Below are 15,000 nucleotides of genomic sequence, written 5' to 3'. Positions count from 1 at the left end.
GGTCTGGAGCTCCGTAAAGCAGGTAATATTCGGTTCAGTGTCGGGGTAAAAGGGTGGAAGTGGATCTGTAGACGCCTAACTGTTCCTCCATCCGCCCGTTCTTCTGCTTCCTGCTCGCGCTGCTCTAGGGTTGCCAGCGTGGTTTAAAATCACCCTCAAGTTTTAAACACCCCCTCTCCCCCCCAACATGTCGTCCTGTTCTCTGTAACAAACAACTCCAAAATAAACACCGAATTAAAGTCATTTTCCTTTTGTCGAATAGTTTTCTTGTGTTCTTGTGTGTCAATGCAACAAACTCCAAACAAATCTATAAATGTACACATACTCAGCTTTCTTTTCCAGTAAAAAAAATCCTCCATCAGCATGAAGAACATCTTCACACACTCTCAGCATCTCAACACTTCATTTCTCTAAACATTCAGCAGAAATATTTTGCTGTGTTTCTTCTAAAACTCTTCAGAGATGTTCTTCACTAGATGGAGATGTTTCTTCTTGATCTCAGAGCAGTTCAGTAGGATTGAGGTGCAGTGACTGGGCAGGTCATGATAGATATCACTCCAGACGTCTGTCTGCTCTCTAAATAACACGTACAGAACTCAGACGTGCTTCGGCTCTTCGTCTTGTTGTACGGTGAAGTCGCTTCCAACGAGCCGCAGTCCAGACGGAACTGCATGATGATGAAGTGTGGAATAGGAGACGTGTTGGGTCACTTTTAATTTCCAGAATCTTCTCTGCTCCAAAACAACCTCAAACCATTAAACCTCCACCTCCATGTGTGAGTGTGGGGGTGAGGGAGTCCGATCACATCTTCTCTCCTGTTCTCCTTCTTACACAAGTTCTTCTGGTAGAGACAAAAATGTCCCAGAAATTTCATCCACTCGTTCACTGTCACATTCCAGTGTTTTTGTCTTTAACCGAGACAAAAAGAACATGCACGTGTCCCAAAAACACTAAATGACTTTCCACACTTTTCACAGTCACTGTTTATCTTCATACATTTATATCATTTATTCAACTTTATTTTATAAAACTTTCTCCAACACCTTTTTTTTTTTTTGGTCTGAACTGCGAACAACACTCATGAATTCTTCATTGCGAGATTGCGACTGGTCAGAAGGTGTTGATGAACATCCTCTAAACAGAAGTTTTTATTTATTTATCGAATAAAACACGTGTCCTTAACGTGCCAAAGTCTTTTTAAGCACATGATTATTATTTGAACATTTAAGGAACGAACTTTCAGTCTCAGCACTTTCTAACATTCAGACCGGAGGTTTTTTTTAAAGCTTTTTCTATTGATCTCATTCTGACATCTGAGCAGCTATGGGGTTAGGGGCCTTGCTCAGGGGCCCATGTGTGGCAGCTTTCTGTGGCTGGTCTTATTAATCTTCAAGAAAAGGACACACATTTTGGTGAATGTGTAAAAAGTACAAATAAAATCATATAATATTTTAATGTTTTTAATAGATTTATTTATATATATTAGCATTTTTTCTTTTTAAATATATTCGTCAAGTCCTTTGTAGAAGCTGCTGAGGTGAAAATTTGATGTCAATCTGGCAACCCTGGCTCTCACACGTACACGGGGCAGATCGTGAACGCGCCGGGGAACGCGCCCTGTGTTTTTTTTTTCTCGTTCTTTTTTGTTTTTCTTTTCACTTTTACTCGATTTATTTACAGGCGAAAGAAAATCCCGATTTACTACAATGTAATTTATAAAAGTAATGTTAACAATAATAATAACAATAACAATAAAAACAAAACGATAAGAAACAGTTAAACGCACGGAGATGACGTCATTTGCAGAGGGGGCATTTTACAAAATGGCGTTGTTGTCGGGGGGCGTGTCCTGTTGCTAGGCGACCGGCACCCCCATTACAGCAAATGGAGATGGAGTCTAGAGGTTTGATGAGGAACGCCGTTCTGGCTGTTTAAAACCTATAAAATTAACATATTCTGTGTTTATTTTTTAATAAAATCTCTAAAAAAAATAAAGATGTATCCCTTTTAATGGTTGAAAGACCCAATTTCATCATTCTTTCCCAATTTCCTTGCATAAGTAGTATCAATGAAGCAGTTACATATCCGCCATTTTGAGTCTCTTCCCCAAAATCCCACAATCAGGACAATCAGGATGTATTAAAGTCTGTGTTTCCTTCATGGGAGGAAAAAGGTGCGGAAACACCACCCCGTTTAATCAAAAATCGAAGGAAATGTTATGAAATAATATCACGAAGTGTGAGTAATGATATCGTGTGGGCGGACAAGTCAATACCTGCAGGAATTACAACACACACTTCCTGTTGGATCACTTTCCATAACCGTCATTTTTTATATCAGTACTACTGAACATGCGATATCTAACCATTAAAGCATTCCAAATCTCATCATATTTCTTCTGGACAGTCATGAGATCTTTATCTCCTGAGAGACTCTCCCCCAGTCCTGAGTCTCAGTCGGCAACTCAGCAACATCAGACTCCTGATAAAAGAGGTGGTATCACAATGTTTCACAAAGAAAGTACATTATTTAAACACTATCACCCTTAAAATCGTCCTCTTGCACAGCAATACAGTGCTCCAGGTGTTCTTCTGGAACGTGTCCTGGAAGTCGTCTTCTTATTTCAGAGTGTGTCGAGCACGTTTCGTGCCGAATCTTCGCAACGGTGTCAAAACGGCCACCTTCGAGCTTGATCTTCATGGTGAAGTCCTCAGGAGCCAAATCTGGCGAGGAGGATGGATGCGGAAGTTAGATCGTGTTGTTTCACGTGTGAGGAGCTCGTTAACAGGGTGATCAAAATAGGAGACGTGTTAACGCACATGGAAAGAACAGCACCAGTTGCGCAGCTCTAGATGTACACAGGACGTTGTCACACTGACTTACGAAGGTCAGTGCTCCCTGTGACTCTGCGTGCAGCTTTGTGCTGCTATCTGTTTTTTACGATACCACCTTATAGTTATAGTATATAATTATATGAAGTATTGTATCGGACGTCTTTGGATGCTGTGGTGTGAAAAAATGTTCCTTTCTCTTGAACAAGGAGATCCAAACCTGTTCCAGCATGATGATGCTCCAGCTTCATGAAGATCTGCTTCCACGCTTTGGATTTGGTGGAAGATCTCATGCTATTTAAGATGAATGTGAACACTGACTGCACCCCAGGAGCCTCCTCACCTTCTCATCCGCATCAGAGCCTGACTTTACTATTACCCTTATACCTGAATGAATCTCCACAAAATCTAGTGGCACAACTTTCTAGAAGAGCAGAGCTCATTATAACAGGAAATGGAGACTAACTGTGGAATGAGATGTTCTGAAAGAGGCACAGAGTAATCTTATGTCCACAAACTTCTGTCTATATAATGTATGACATCTAAGTCATTGATATTGGTGCTGATTATTATTTGTAGAGTTTCAGGAAAGATCTCAACAACGTCACGCTCTGTTCCTGGATCTGAGTCAACGGTCTATTCAAATTCATTCAAATACACGACAGTGTTTACTGCAAGCGTAGTAACGGTTATTTTAAAGTGTACTTGGGTCCCTAATGGTGTCCAGTAGAAACCATCATGTGATATACAAACTGCAAAAGGTGTTCTGTTGGTCCTTAACAATGGTGGATGAAGAACACAAACCATGTGGTTGAGTAAAAGTTGAGACACAGTAAAATGTGACTCCAGTAAACATGTTTATTTAAACTTTCATTTGAGTAAAAGTAAAAATGTTTTTACCTTCAAATGAACTTAAGTTTCCTAAGAGTCCAGACCTGAACCTGATTAAACATCTCTGGAGATCTGAAATGGCTGTGCACTGACTCTCCACATCCAACCTGATGGAGCTTAAGAGGTTCTGCAGAAGAATCTAAGAAACTGCCCCAAAAACAGGTGCCGAGCTCGTAGCATCAAACTGAAAAACACTTGAGGCTGCAACTGGTGCTGAAGTGCTTCAACAAAGTATTGAGTAAAAGACTGTGATACTGATTTACATGTGACTTTTTACATTTACTGTAATTTCCGGACTATTAAACGCACCCATATATAAGCTGCACCCACGGAATTTTACAAATATTTTTATTTTTAACATAAATAAGCCGCACCTGTCTATAAGCCGCAGGCTTATAGACAGGTGCACCCAAACTAATGAACTTTACACAGGCTTTAACGAAAGACAGTGTCTGTTACACGGTGTAACGGGTGAAATATGTTGTGGCTCCTTTAAGAGCAGAGCGGTATTTTGGGAACAGCCTGGCACTGCATTTTTCCGGTATTACTGCATGTGTGCAAGACTGAGGAATATGTCCTTATTATTTTCTGATGCTCATTTTTAAGTTTCTTTGACTAACCCGTAACCCTGTTGCTAAGAAAAATAAAAAAGCACGAGTTTTGGAAAGCTGTCTGTGCTTATATGATTTCTGTTGTAACTGGAGTTAGCGAGCTCTCCCTTCACCCAGACTCGACGCGTTACAACGGCTTGTATCTAAACAGTAGCCGACCAAGAAAGTCATTGTTCACTGTCTTCCTCCTTTGGCATCGTCGTGCGTTTAAAAATCACCATCGGTGAATCTTTTCTCCCGATGCAGTGCAGCTCAGAACACAGGTGAAGTGTGTTTTCATGCCCGGTTGTTTTCAGCGTGACGAATGATTCACATTTCCTGTAGACAGTCCGAGTGAGCGGCAGGTCAAACCTCAGAGGAACATCATCCATATTTATGGTGTGGTGCGGCCCGATTCAGTGGGAGCGCATCTGATTTAATATAAAGAGTTTCATTGGTTCACCTGAACCCGTTCACCAATTTCATTGGTCTAATGTTATGGGGCTCAGTTTTTTGGCTTGAATTTTGTGAAACCAGGAAAACCCATAAATTAGCCGCTTCGTTGTTTAAGCCGCGGGGTTCAAAGAGTGGGAAAAAAGTAGTGGCTTATAGTCCGGTAAATACGTTAATACACTTAAAAAGATTTCAAACAAACTTCGATTTCGCAAAATGTAGTTTGGTAAAAAGGAAAATATTTGACTTTGAAATGTAGTGAAGTTACAGTAAAAGCTCAGATATGCAAAAAAGCTGAATTCATTCATGTTCAAAAGCGTTTTAGAGTTGAATAGCAGGAGATCTTCCACCTAATTCAATCCACAGATAGTAGATCTTCATGGAGCTGGTTTTGTACACAGGGACATTGTCATGGTTTCGGTCTCTGAGTAAAGAATGGAAAGTTTCATGCTTCAGCATCAGGTGTCCAACAGTTACGCTCTGTTTTGTGGCAAAAGGTTTAACAAATTTTATGCAAATTTTGCCATTAAAACAAAACAAAAACCCCGCTCACACTCGCTCACGAGGTATAAAGACGTATAAATGTTTATTTACTTCAAAATGTATATATTATATATTAAAATGATATTTTCACCCTAAAGCTGATTATTTCTCTCTGCCGGCGCTTCCCCTGGTGTTTTATTGCTCTCACACCACAGCAACTCAACACTAATTACACCTTTCATTCGCCACACGCCGTCACGTTAGAGCAGCTGTAAACACTCAAACCCTCACCAGAGTCTGATTGTGTCGTTCATCGGACAGTTTCAAAGCACTGAAACTGGAGACTCCTTCCACAACAGTCCGTTGATTTATGTGAAGTGTATGTCGGTGTGTACGAGTCCTCGTTAAATAAGCCGTCACTATAGAAACGATACCAAACGAGAGCATGAAATATATAAAAACACAATGTAAATATATAGCTGAGGTTTGAAAGGATACATTTAGAGCTGCTGTATTGGAAACTGAGAGAGAGAGAGAGAGAGAGAGAGAGAGAGAGAGAGAGAGAGAGAGAGAGAGAGAGAGAGAGAGAGAGAGACTATTGTATATTAGCAGTGCAAGATGTCCTGCCACAATATTAGGAACAGTGTGTGTGTGTGTGTGTGTGTGTGTGTGTGTGTGTGTGTGTGTGTGTGTGTGTGTGTGTGTGTTCTAAAATTACTCTTTTTGTGTTTTTATTTTTCCAATATATTTTTTCCTATTGTTTTTTCGATTTTTATATTTTCTATATTATTTATTTTTTATGCTAATATTTGATTTTATTATTTTTTTAATTACCCCCATTTTCTTTATTACTATTTATTTGTGTATACGTGTTTGTCATTCCAATAGAGAGCCTGAAAAGTGAGTGAGAGAGAGAAAGGGAACAGAGAGAAAGAGAGAGAGGCTCAACACTGCCATCTAGTGTTTAACGAATCGTAACTCACCCTGAATAATAGCTCAACTCACACCGATCAGGCATCACATTATGACCCCCTGCCTAATATGATAATGTTAAAATAATGTTAAGACCATACGATTGGTGTGTGCTTCTTTTTGAACATCCCATTTCACATTTGCTGTAATAATAAACTCCACTCTTCTGGGAAGATGTTCGACTGGATGGTGTGGGGATTCATTCAGCTACAAGGGTGATACTAAAGTCAGGTACTGATGAAGGTGAGGAGGTTCCTGGGGTGCAGTCAGAATTTACATCCATAATGCTCAATAGGTTTGGCGCTCTATAGCAGGAGATCTTCCACTAGAACTTCATGGAGCTTGCTTTGTGCACAAGGGCACTTCTGGGTGTCTGAGGAACCACACAGGGTTGAAAGGTCAGGTGTACAAATACCTTTGGTCATATAGTGTAGATTTTAGATTTTACTCTGATCTTTGTGTGTGTGTGTGTGTGTGTGTGTGTGTGTGTGTGTGTGTGTGTGTGTGTGGTTGGGTGTGTGTGTGGTTGGGTGTGTGTATAAATTAAGCAGCATGGCATCTGCACTACTGGACTTCCCTTTTCTCTGGTTATCTCCTCTCTAGCAGCTGCTCTCACCTTAGACCTTGGCATCAGATGTTCAGCTGTTTATGAATATGTTTACACAATAATTCTGATCTAATAAACACCCAATCACACTGTTTATTGCCAGTTCAAACCCGAGAACTACCAAGCTGCCATTGCTGGGCCCTTGAGCAAGGCCCTCAACCCTTATGTGTTCATGTTTATTTTACAATGTACAAAAACAATACAATACCGATGCAGCTACAGTTTGGTGTTAAATTGTATTGTACTGAAAAACACTGCCAATAGTGTTCACATTTAATGCACTATACATGCATATTGTTGGATGCAGAAATGCAGTAATACCCACAATAAATCTGTATGTTGTTGGTTTAACTTTGATAGTATTGATTAAACACTTGGAAATTGGTCTTATTTAAGAATCTCGCCCTATTTAGACCTGCTGTGTTTAATCATAGAACATTTACCTACAGTTTCAGTCCGACTCGTAAAATTTAAAGTCCTAAACCAACCTACAGTCCTTAAAAACATAAAAAATCTTATTAACACCTGCATTGTAGCTTTTAATTTTTTCAGTATTGAATAAACAGCTATAGTGATAAATAAACTCTTATAGTCTTAAACGCATTCAGTTCTAATATTAGTGTATTTAATAAACACTCAGTGTCAGAAAAATACGTCAGTGGTGATACCTGTCATTAGTAACACATGTCAGTGGTGATACGTCAGTGGTGATACATGTCATTAGTAATACATGTCAGTGGTGATACATGTCAGTGGTGATACCTGTCATTAGTAACACATGTCAGTGGTGATACATGTCATTAGTAATACATGTCAGTGGTGATACATGTCAGTGGTGATACCTGTCATTAGTAACACATGTCAGTGGTGATACATGTCATTAGTAATGCATGTCAGTGGTGATACATGTCAGTGGTGATAACTGTCATTAGTAATACATGTCAGTGGTGATACATGTCATTAGTAACACATGTCAGTGGTGATACATGTCATTAGTAATACATGTCAGTGGTGATACATGTCAGTGGTGATAACTGTCATTAGTAATACATGTCAGTGGTGATACATGTCATTAGTAATACATGTCAGTGGTGATACATGTCAGTGGTGATACCTGTCATTAGTAACACATGTCAGTGGTGATACCTGTCATTAGTAACACATGTCAGTGGTGATACGTCAGTGGTGATACATGTCATTAGTAACACATGTCAGTGGTGATACATGTCATTAGTAACACATGTCAGTGGTGATACCTGTCATTAGTAACACATGTCAGTGGTGATACGTCAGTGGTGATACCTGTCATTAGTAACACATGTCAGTGGTGATACCTGTCATTAGTAACACATGTCAGTGGTGATACCTGTCATTAGAAACACATGTCAGTGGTGACACGTCAGTGGTGATACCTGTCATTAGTAACACATGTCAGTGGTGATACATGTCATTAGTAATACATGTCAGTGGTGATACATGTCAGTGGTGATACCTGTCATTAGTAACACATGTCAGTGGTGATACATGTCATTAGTAATACATGTCAGTGGTGATACATGTCAGTGGTGATAACTGTCATTAGTAATACATGTCAGTGGTGATACATGTCATTAGTAACACATGTCAGTGGTGATACATGTCATTAGTAATACATGTCAGTGGTGATACATGTCAGTGGTGATAACTGTCATTAGTAATACATGTCAGTGGTGATACATGTCATTAGTAATACATGTCAGTGGTGATACATGTCAGTGGTGATACCTGTCATTAGTAACACATGTCAGTGGTGATACCTGTCATTAGTAACACATGTCAGTGGTGATACGTCAGTGGTGATACATGTCATTAGTAATACATGTCAGTGGTGATACATGTCATTAGTAATACATGTCAGTGGTGATACATGTCAGTGGTGATACCTGTCATTAGTAACACATGTCAGTGGTGATACCTGTCATTAGTAACACATGTCAGTGGTGATACATGTCAGTGGTGATACATGTCATTAGTAACACATGTCAGTGGTAATACATGTCAGTGGTGATACATGTAATTAGTAACACATGTCAGTGGTGATACATGTCAGTAGTGATACATGTCAGTAGTAACACATGTAGGTGGTGATACATGTCATTAGTAAAACATCTCAGTGGTGATACATGTCAGTGGTGATACATGTCATTAGTAACACATGTAAGTGGTGATACATGTCAGTGGTGATATGTGTCAGTAGTGATATATGTCATTGGTGATACATGTCATTAGTAGCATTAGTGTTAGTGGTGATACATGTCATCAGTTGTAATAAATGTCAATCGTAATATGTGTCAGTAGTAATATACGTCAGTAGTAATACATGTCAGTGGTGATACATGTCAGTGGCGATATGTGTGGGCGGTGATACGTTAGTAGTGATACATGCCAGTGGCGCTACATGTCAGTGGTGATACGTGTCAGTGGTGATACATGTCATTGGTGGTACATGTCAGTGCTGATACATGTTAGTGTCAGTACAATACATGTCTGTAGTAATACATGTCAGTGGTGATACATGTCAGTAGCGATACATCAGTGGTGATACATGTCAGTAGTAATACATGTCAGTAGCGATACATGCCAGTAGTAATACATGTCAGTGGTGATACAAGCTAGTAGAAATCCATGTCAGTAGCAATATATGCTAGTAGTAATACATGTCAATGGTGATATAAGCCAGTAGAAATCCATGTCAGTGGTGATACAAGTCAGTAGAAATCCATGTCAGTATTGATACATGTCAGTGGTGATACATGTAAGTGGTGATACAAGTCAGTAGAAACCTGTCAGTGGTGATACATGTCAGTAGTAATACAAGTCAGTGGTAATGCATGTCAATGGTAATACTTGTCAGTAGTAATACATGTCAGCAGTAATACATGCCAGTGGTGATATATGTCAGTGGTATTTCATGTCAGTAGTGATAAATGTCAGTGGTGATACATATCAATGGTGATACATGGCAGTAGTGATACATGTCAGTAGTAACACGTCAGTGGTAATTGTGAATTGCAGGTGCTAATTCATTTCTGAATATTCACTCAGCCATATTTGAACAACATGGATAATGTTATTGTTGCACTTTCTGTATCTCGTTGGTGCTCAGCTGATGTTCTCAGCACATACTTATCTCTCTGCTGCTAATAGCGTGCGACTCGATCACCGGGGGGTGGCGCGTGTGCCCTCACACTGTCGTTAACCTTGGACCGTGTTTCAGTGCTAGTGTTGATCTGGTGCTCTCTCACTCTCTCTCTTTCTCTCTCCCTCCTTCTCTTCCTCTTTCTCTCCTTCTCTCCCTCAGACACAGAGCGCTCCGCTCATCGTCAGTTCCCTTTTCCCCATTTTACTTATTTAATTATTATTCCAATTATTTCTCCTTCATCATGAAGTGTCTGAAAGGCAGCTTCATCGCCGGCAGCGTCATTGGTGCGCTCGCATGTGCACTCGGACTCATCCTCATTCCGGTGGGAGACTCTGTGATTAAGACCACTGTCAAGAAGGTGAGATTTATCGTTTTGAAATGCTTAAACAAAAAAAAGAGAGAGTGTGTACAGTGTGTATCCCTGTTTGTATAATCTTCATGTCTGTGTCTTTTTTTCTGACCCGCTGGCACATGCTGATAATGAGGAAAAAATTCAGCCCAGAATGACTTGCACACCATTTCCGTGCTCACAGCCAAGGCAATCGATCCACACAGATGTTAAGGATGTGTGAAGTTTCTTCTTGCTTTAGTTTTTGGAATGCACCTAAATCAGATTGTCCCTACAGAGCTGATGGGGTTCGAGATAAATGATTGTTTTAGTTGGAGAATTTATTTTATAACATCACATGTGCTTGTCTTCTTTTCTAAAAGTCTGGATTTAATGCAAAACATTGACTCGTCATCAGTCAATGTCATGTGTTCATGTGTTTCGATTCGATTTAACCAGTTTACTAAAAACCAATTCGTCGTAATCATGTGACATGCTACATTGCAATGATCGCTCAGCGATTTTTCGTAACTACATAACAATTTCGATCTTTTTTATTAGGTAAATCAGTCAAATCAAATCGAGTCACATGAAGTAGCTTTGTGCGTGAAAATTGTAACATAGTTATGAAAAACCGCTGAATGCACATAATTAACGTTGGATCGTAACTAACTAACTAACTAAGTAACTAGACTTGATGTCTGGACTTGATTGTGTCAGTTTTGCTACAAACAGACTACAAAATGATGAAAAGGCTACAAGTTTGTATTTGTTGGTGTAAGAAAACACAGAAATATCGTAGGCAGGTACAGACTAAACTGCGAGCTATAACAGGATCATATTTACAGTTTTGCGTACAGGCTACGTTTCTAATTTTTGAGTTTTTATTGTCTAGTGGTTTCCAGGGTGTTTATATATATATATATATATATATATATATATATATATATATATATATATATATATATATATATATATATATATATATATATATAAATACTGAAGGAGCCACGCCCACTTCAGATCCCAGATAAACTTCATATATTTGTTAAAAAAAACAAATACAATCCTATAATATATAGAATGACTAACATATTTACTGTATCTTTACCGTCCCAGTACTGCCACATGCTGGTCTCTCAAAAAAACAACAATGAAACACTGTATATTTTTATTATATGTTAATTGTTCAATTTAATTCATTTTTATTTGTATTGCGCTTTTAACACTGAACATTGTCTCAATGCAGCTTTACACACAAACCTGCTCCAGCATGACAATGCCCCTGTCTACATGTAGATATACTTTACATGAGTTGGAGTAAAAGATTTCCTCCTCACCTTCTCACCTACATCAGTACCTGACTTTACTAACACCCTTGTGGATGATTGAAACTCAACAAAATCGCCACAAAATCTGGAGGAACATCTTCCCGGAAGAGTGGAGCTTATTATAACAGCAAATGGCAAATGTGGATTGAGATGTTCAAAAAGAGTGACTTAACATTTGGTTTGCAGGAACTTTTATTCCATCAGAAAACTGCATCTTTATCTAATCTACAGTAACATTACATAATGTCTCATCCAAACATTAGTTTATTATTGAAGATAACTCATTATTATCTTATATCCGTTTATTATTTTAGTGCCATGTGCTGCTCTTTGTACTTGGACAGACTGCGTGTGTTTAAATATGGAAAAAAAGAAATTATTTATATATATATATATATATATATATATATATATATATATATATATATATATATATATATATATATATATATATATAAGATTTTCTTCTGTTATTCACATCAAAACCAGCATAGAAGTAACATTACTTACTGCTCCTTTAATGCTAAGAACCCATTGCTAGGTGAGATATTCATAGAAAATGTGACGTTGTAATCACATTACTGTATGTCTCACAGTAATCACTTATTATCTCGCTAGGTGTTGACTACACGGCTACGGTTATTTGCTCACTCTCTCACGTTGTCTCGTCGCAAGCTAAGAAATGGGTCCCTGTCAAACCCTGGCGTTTGGGACGCAGCCCAGAATCACAGTTGGCTAAACACTTGGTCTTACGCACATGATTCAGACCTTTGGGTTTCTGCTTTTTCTTGCGAAATCAAACCCCTAAAACAAACTCTAACAGTGCTGTGTGTGTTGTACAGGAAGCCGTGTTGGAGGAAGGAACCACGGCGTATGAAAACTGGATCTCGACCGGTGTGCCAGTGTACAGACAGTTCTGGCTGTTTGAAGTACAGAATCCAGACGAGGTGCTGAAAAACGGCAGCATCCCTCAACTCCAGCAGAAAGGACCGTACACGTACAGGTGAGGCCTGAGATCAGCGTGGTGAGAATGTGTGAACTCACTGAAACGTTCCCATCACCGAGCTACTTATAGCGAGCGTGAAGCTGCCATCGTTGCAGCGCTCTCACAGAAACGTCCCTCAGATCGTACTGAACAGACGGACAGAACAAGGACTCGTCCAAAGCCAGTCTGATGCAACCAAAAGCAAATGTTCCCTCACATAATTTTTTCTTCCTTACTTTCATCTTCCATTCTTTCTTTCTTTTACCCCCCTCAACCTCACCAACACTCTCAGTCTCAGTGCCACTGAATTCTCTATTCTGATTGGTCAGAACATTTGTTTTCTCAAGAACATTTTTTTCAATTTCTTTGTTCTGTCTAATAGCTTTCTATAATAACGGCTCATTCACGTGTGCAGCCTATGCTGTGTTTACTGACCAGTAATGGAAGGAGTCTCTGTTTTTACTTCAAAATGCTCAGTGTAAAAAAATATTAAACGAAACCAGAATTTTCCCCACAGTTTTATAACATATCTGAGGTAAAACTTGATGTTCCTGATTGATGTTCTTATTTCTGCCGTTAATGCACCTTTACATTGTCCGTATATATGAATCAACAGCTAAATGCTAGCAAGAAAATCAACGTTTTAGCCATATAATGTATTTACTTTATAATTCAGCAAATATCTGAGGTAAATATTGATGTTTCTAATAGTTTTGTCTAATTTTTGCCATTACTGTGACTTTACAATATATGTATTAAAGACTTAGTAGCCGAATGTGAACTATCTTATTTACAATAAGTGTATTAAAGATTTAGCACCCAAATGTTTGCTAGCTCAGTGACAATTTAAGCCATATTTACAATACATCACTATCACTATTATTGCACCTTTACATTGTCCTTATATAAGAATTAACAGCTACATGCTAGCTTGACATTTCCTCATTTTAGCCAAATAATATATTTTCTTTACAATTTAACAACATATTTGAGGTAAATGTTGACGTTGCTGATATATTTACCAAGCCATCATTATCACTATCACTACAATTGCACCTTTACAGTGTATGTATATAGGGATTAAGTTGCTACATACTATCTAGAAAAAGTCAAGTTTTTAGCCATATAATGTGTTTTCCTTATAATTTAACAAAATATCTGAGGTAAATGTTGATATTCCTGATAGTTTTGTCTTAATTCTACTTTCACTGTCTATATATAAAAATTAACAGCTAAATGCTTGCTTAAAATAATAATCATTTTATCAATATAATGTATTTTCTTCACAATTTACCAACAAATCTGAGGTAAATGTTGAAGTTCCTTCAGAATACTAGGTAGAGTGATCATAATTTTTGCCATATAGCCCAACACATATTGATAGCCCTGATAGTTTTGCCTCAATTCTGTTGATCATTGTGTCTTTAAATTGTCCCTATCCTAGTTTTAGCTAAATGCAGTCTTTTCCTTTAATTCAGCATCACACCTGAGGTAAATGTCGACGTTTCTGATAGTTCTATCTCATTTATCCCATTATTGTCCCTTCCTATAGGAATTACAGCTACATACTAGCTAGACACATGCAATATTTAACCACGTAGTTTGGTGAGGGAACTTAGTGTCACTGGAGATTCCTTCCATTACTGTCTCCGAGCAGCTGAATCATGCTGCTTTTTTCACTTAGACACAAGTAACAGTGTAATAACTGTTTAATTTTAACACTTATCTGATCCATTTATCGTTACATAATTCTCACTCGGGCTCAAAGGTCTCATTCAGGTATCACCAGCTCTTTCTATCAAAAACCAAAGCCATTCTGCTTGATTGCACTTCTAGAGAATAATAATGTGGGCATGTGCAAAATAAAACCTTATAATTACACTTCTTTACATATATTAAAGTGGTGTAATTACATATACTTTTACACAATTAATTTGTATTTTTATTTTAGTGTTGCATTAAAATTATATTTATTATAATTAATATATATAAATATATAAATATTATATTGTAATTATATAATATATACTGTATAACAGTAATACATATATAATATATTTTATTGATTTATTGATTTTTATTTTAAAAACTTAATGTTCTTCCTTGTTTTTGTTTATTTATTATGTCAATACTCCATGTGTGTTGACCAGCAGATGACCAAGCAAACACAAGTTTTTGTTCTACAATGAGAACATACACAACCTTTGAGGTCTTTCTCAAGGAGCTCAGGAGTGTGTGCATGTTATGTTTATTTATGGAGTGTGACATCATATTGTATATAGTTCTTGGAAATCTTAAAGGGGTCAAGATGCAAAATATCCCTGAAGTGTCAATTATAATAACTGTGT

General features: G+C 38.0%; 2 protein-coding genes across 2 annotated transcripts in view; one reads left to right on the top strand and one right to left on the bottom strand.

The window, feature by feature from the left end:
- Positions 1 to 140, bottom strand: part of gnai1 (guanine nucleotide binding protein (G protein), alpha inhibiting activity polypeptide 1) — a 16,727-nt gene extending 16,587 nt beyond the window's left edge. The window contains exon 1 of the mRNA XM_083528030.1: positions 1 to 140. This exon is cut by the window's left edge and continues 326 nt beyond it. The gene's annotated coding sequence lies outside the window, so the exon portion shown is untranslated.
- A 9,896-nt stretch (positions 141 to 10,036) lies between these two features.
- cd36 (CD36 molecule (CD36 blood group)) overlaps positions 10,037 to 15,000 on the top strand; it is an 11,928-nt gene continuing 6,964 nt past the window's right edge. The window contains exons 1-2 of the mRNA XM_083529085.1: positions 10,037 to 10,366; positions 12,510 to 12,670. Coding sequence (XP_083385211.1) covers positions 10,250 to 10,366; positions 12,510 to 12,670 — 278 coding nt within the window. The 5' untranslated portion in view covers positions 10,037 to 10,249. The remainder of the gene's footprint in view (positions 10,367 to 12,509; positions 12,671 to 15,000) is intronic.

The sequence above is a fragment of the Silurus aristotelis genome (genome assembly GCF_946808225.1).
Source record: "Silurus aristotelis genome assembly, chromosome: 24".
In the NCBI taxonomy this organism is placed as follows: Eukaryota; Metazoa; Chordata; class Actinopteri; order Siluriformes; family Siluridae; genus Silurus; species Silurus aristotelis.
The sequence above is the reverse complement of the archived record's forward strand: the minus strand, read 5'-3'. Positions and strand labels throughout refer to the sequence as shown.